The sequence below is a fragment of the Cyprinodon variegatus genome, unplaced genomic scaffold, assembly GCF_000732505.1.
Source record: "Cyprinodon variegatus isolate N-32 unplaced genomic scaffold, C_variegatus-1.0 Scaffold142, whole genome shotgun sequence".
NCBI lineage: Eukaryota > Metazoa > Chordata > Actinopteri > Cyprinodontiformes > Cyprinodontidae > Cyprinodon > Cyprinodon variegatus.
The window spans coordinates 1,292,112-1,293,803 of record NW_015150595.1 but is presented as its reverse complement, the minus strand read 5'-3'; the positions used below and the strand labels follow the sequence as shown (position 1 = coordinate 1,293,803).

At 38.9% G+C, this 1,692-nt stretch overlaps 1 protein-coding gene across 1 annotated transcript in view; it reads right to left on the bottom strand.

The window, feature by feature from the left end:
• LOC107086063 (phosphatidylinositol 4-kinase alpha-like) overlaps positions 1-1,692 on the bottom strand; it is a 77,972-nt gene that overhangs the window by 57,961 nt on the left and 18,319 nt on the right. The window contains 3 exon segments of the mRNA XM_015376804.1: positions 639-739; positions 825-1,016; positions 1,109-1,205. Of these exon segments, the coding sequence (XP_015232290.1) occupies positions 639-739; positions 825-1,016; positions 1,109-1,205 (390 nt within the window).

Sequence of the window (1,692 nt, the reverse complement as noted above, 5' to 3'; positions counted from 1 at the left end):
TATTTTGGACATTCTTGTGAGATTTTGTTAGTAAAATAGATCGATACCGCGTCAGTGTATCACTCTCATTAAATAAGGCAAAATTTCGTGAATTTTCGGGGGATTTCGTAGCATAACGATGACATATAGCAATATTTCATTAGTAAAAGAGATTGATATGGTGTTTTTAAATGGAAATATATCAGCATATGAAGATATTGGGATATTGTAATGTATCAATATTTTTTTCCCTTGTCTTTAAAAGCTTTTAAGTCTGTAAAAAAGAAGTTTTTGAGGAAGAAGAAGTAGTTTTTTTTTTGTTTTTTTCCTTTAGTCACTCAGAAGCTGATTAAATATCTGGTTAAATATCGGTGGGGTGGCCGATGTCCGATATTCAGTTTTAAGGCCGATACCGATAGGGGGCCGATTATATCGTGCATCCCTAAAAAAAACACAGATTTTAAGACAGGATTTTTTAAAAATTTAAATTTTCAAAATTTTGGGACAATATCGTCTGATAAAGAGTACATCGATATACATGTTTAAGCCAGAATGATTCCACATTTAAATATGACTTCGCAACGACTTTAAAAAAGATTATATAGGATCTTTAAAGCCTTTCAAAATGCTACGTTTAATTAAAAACTGGTTTATTTTACCTGTAGGCAGCATATAAGGAGGGGCATGTGGGCGATAATCACTTTACTAGAGGTCTTTGACTGCAGCTTCTCCGACAGTTTGGTGCAAAGGTTCTCAGCTCCTGGAGGAAAAAAAGCAAACAGTTTGAAATTCGCATCAGTTGAACGTAGTCATTGTTAAACTAGGTGAGAAAAGCCAATCTTTACCCTGTTCCTCTGTTACAGCCCAGACCATGAGGTCAACACAGGCAGCGTTGGCCTGACAGCGCAGCTTGAGCGGGCTCAGTTCGCTCTGGAGATACTCCACATCATGGAGAATCCTCTGCAGCTCTGATTGGCTGCTGCTGAACTGCTCCAGGACAAAGTCATGGACTTCTTTCACATAGTCCGTCTGAAGGTCTAAACCGTGAAAAACATCATTTATTATACAGACTACCACAATGCTTCAATGCTGTTTTTTTAATTATCATTTAAAAGATTTGCGGCCTTACCTTTTAAATTGTACAGAGTGTCTCTCAGCATTTTAAATATGGCCACATATAATGGATCACTGAATGTTTTGTAGTGGAAATGGATGCCAGGATTGCTCTACCAGGAGAAAAGCACCATTATTATGATGAATCAGTGAGAAGTTCAAAATGACTTTTTACTGTAACTGAAAATATAGAGGATGATCTTTTATTTCCGGGTGGATCATCTAAATAAGTGGTCCTCCTAATTGTCAATCATTCTGGTGATATGTGTAGGTAAGGCCGTCCTACGTGCTCGTCCCGTTAGCTATCTTTTTCTGCTCATGAACACTTTCAGGCGTATATCTGTGGTGAGCTACGTTTTCAGACAGTCATTGAAGCTCACCTTTCTCACAGTGGTTCTTTGAAAATGGCCGAGGGTCGTAAGAGAAAAAGTGTCTACGAAGCGTATGAGAAGAAAAGAAAGGCCTCAGAAGAGGCAGTTATATCCCAGAATGCTTTGTGAGGAGAGCTCCCCTCGCAAAGAATTGTGGGAATTGCTGTCACAGTGGCCTGTGTCGCGATAGGCTGTAGCTACCCGACAGCGGTGACTAACAAAGATGGCA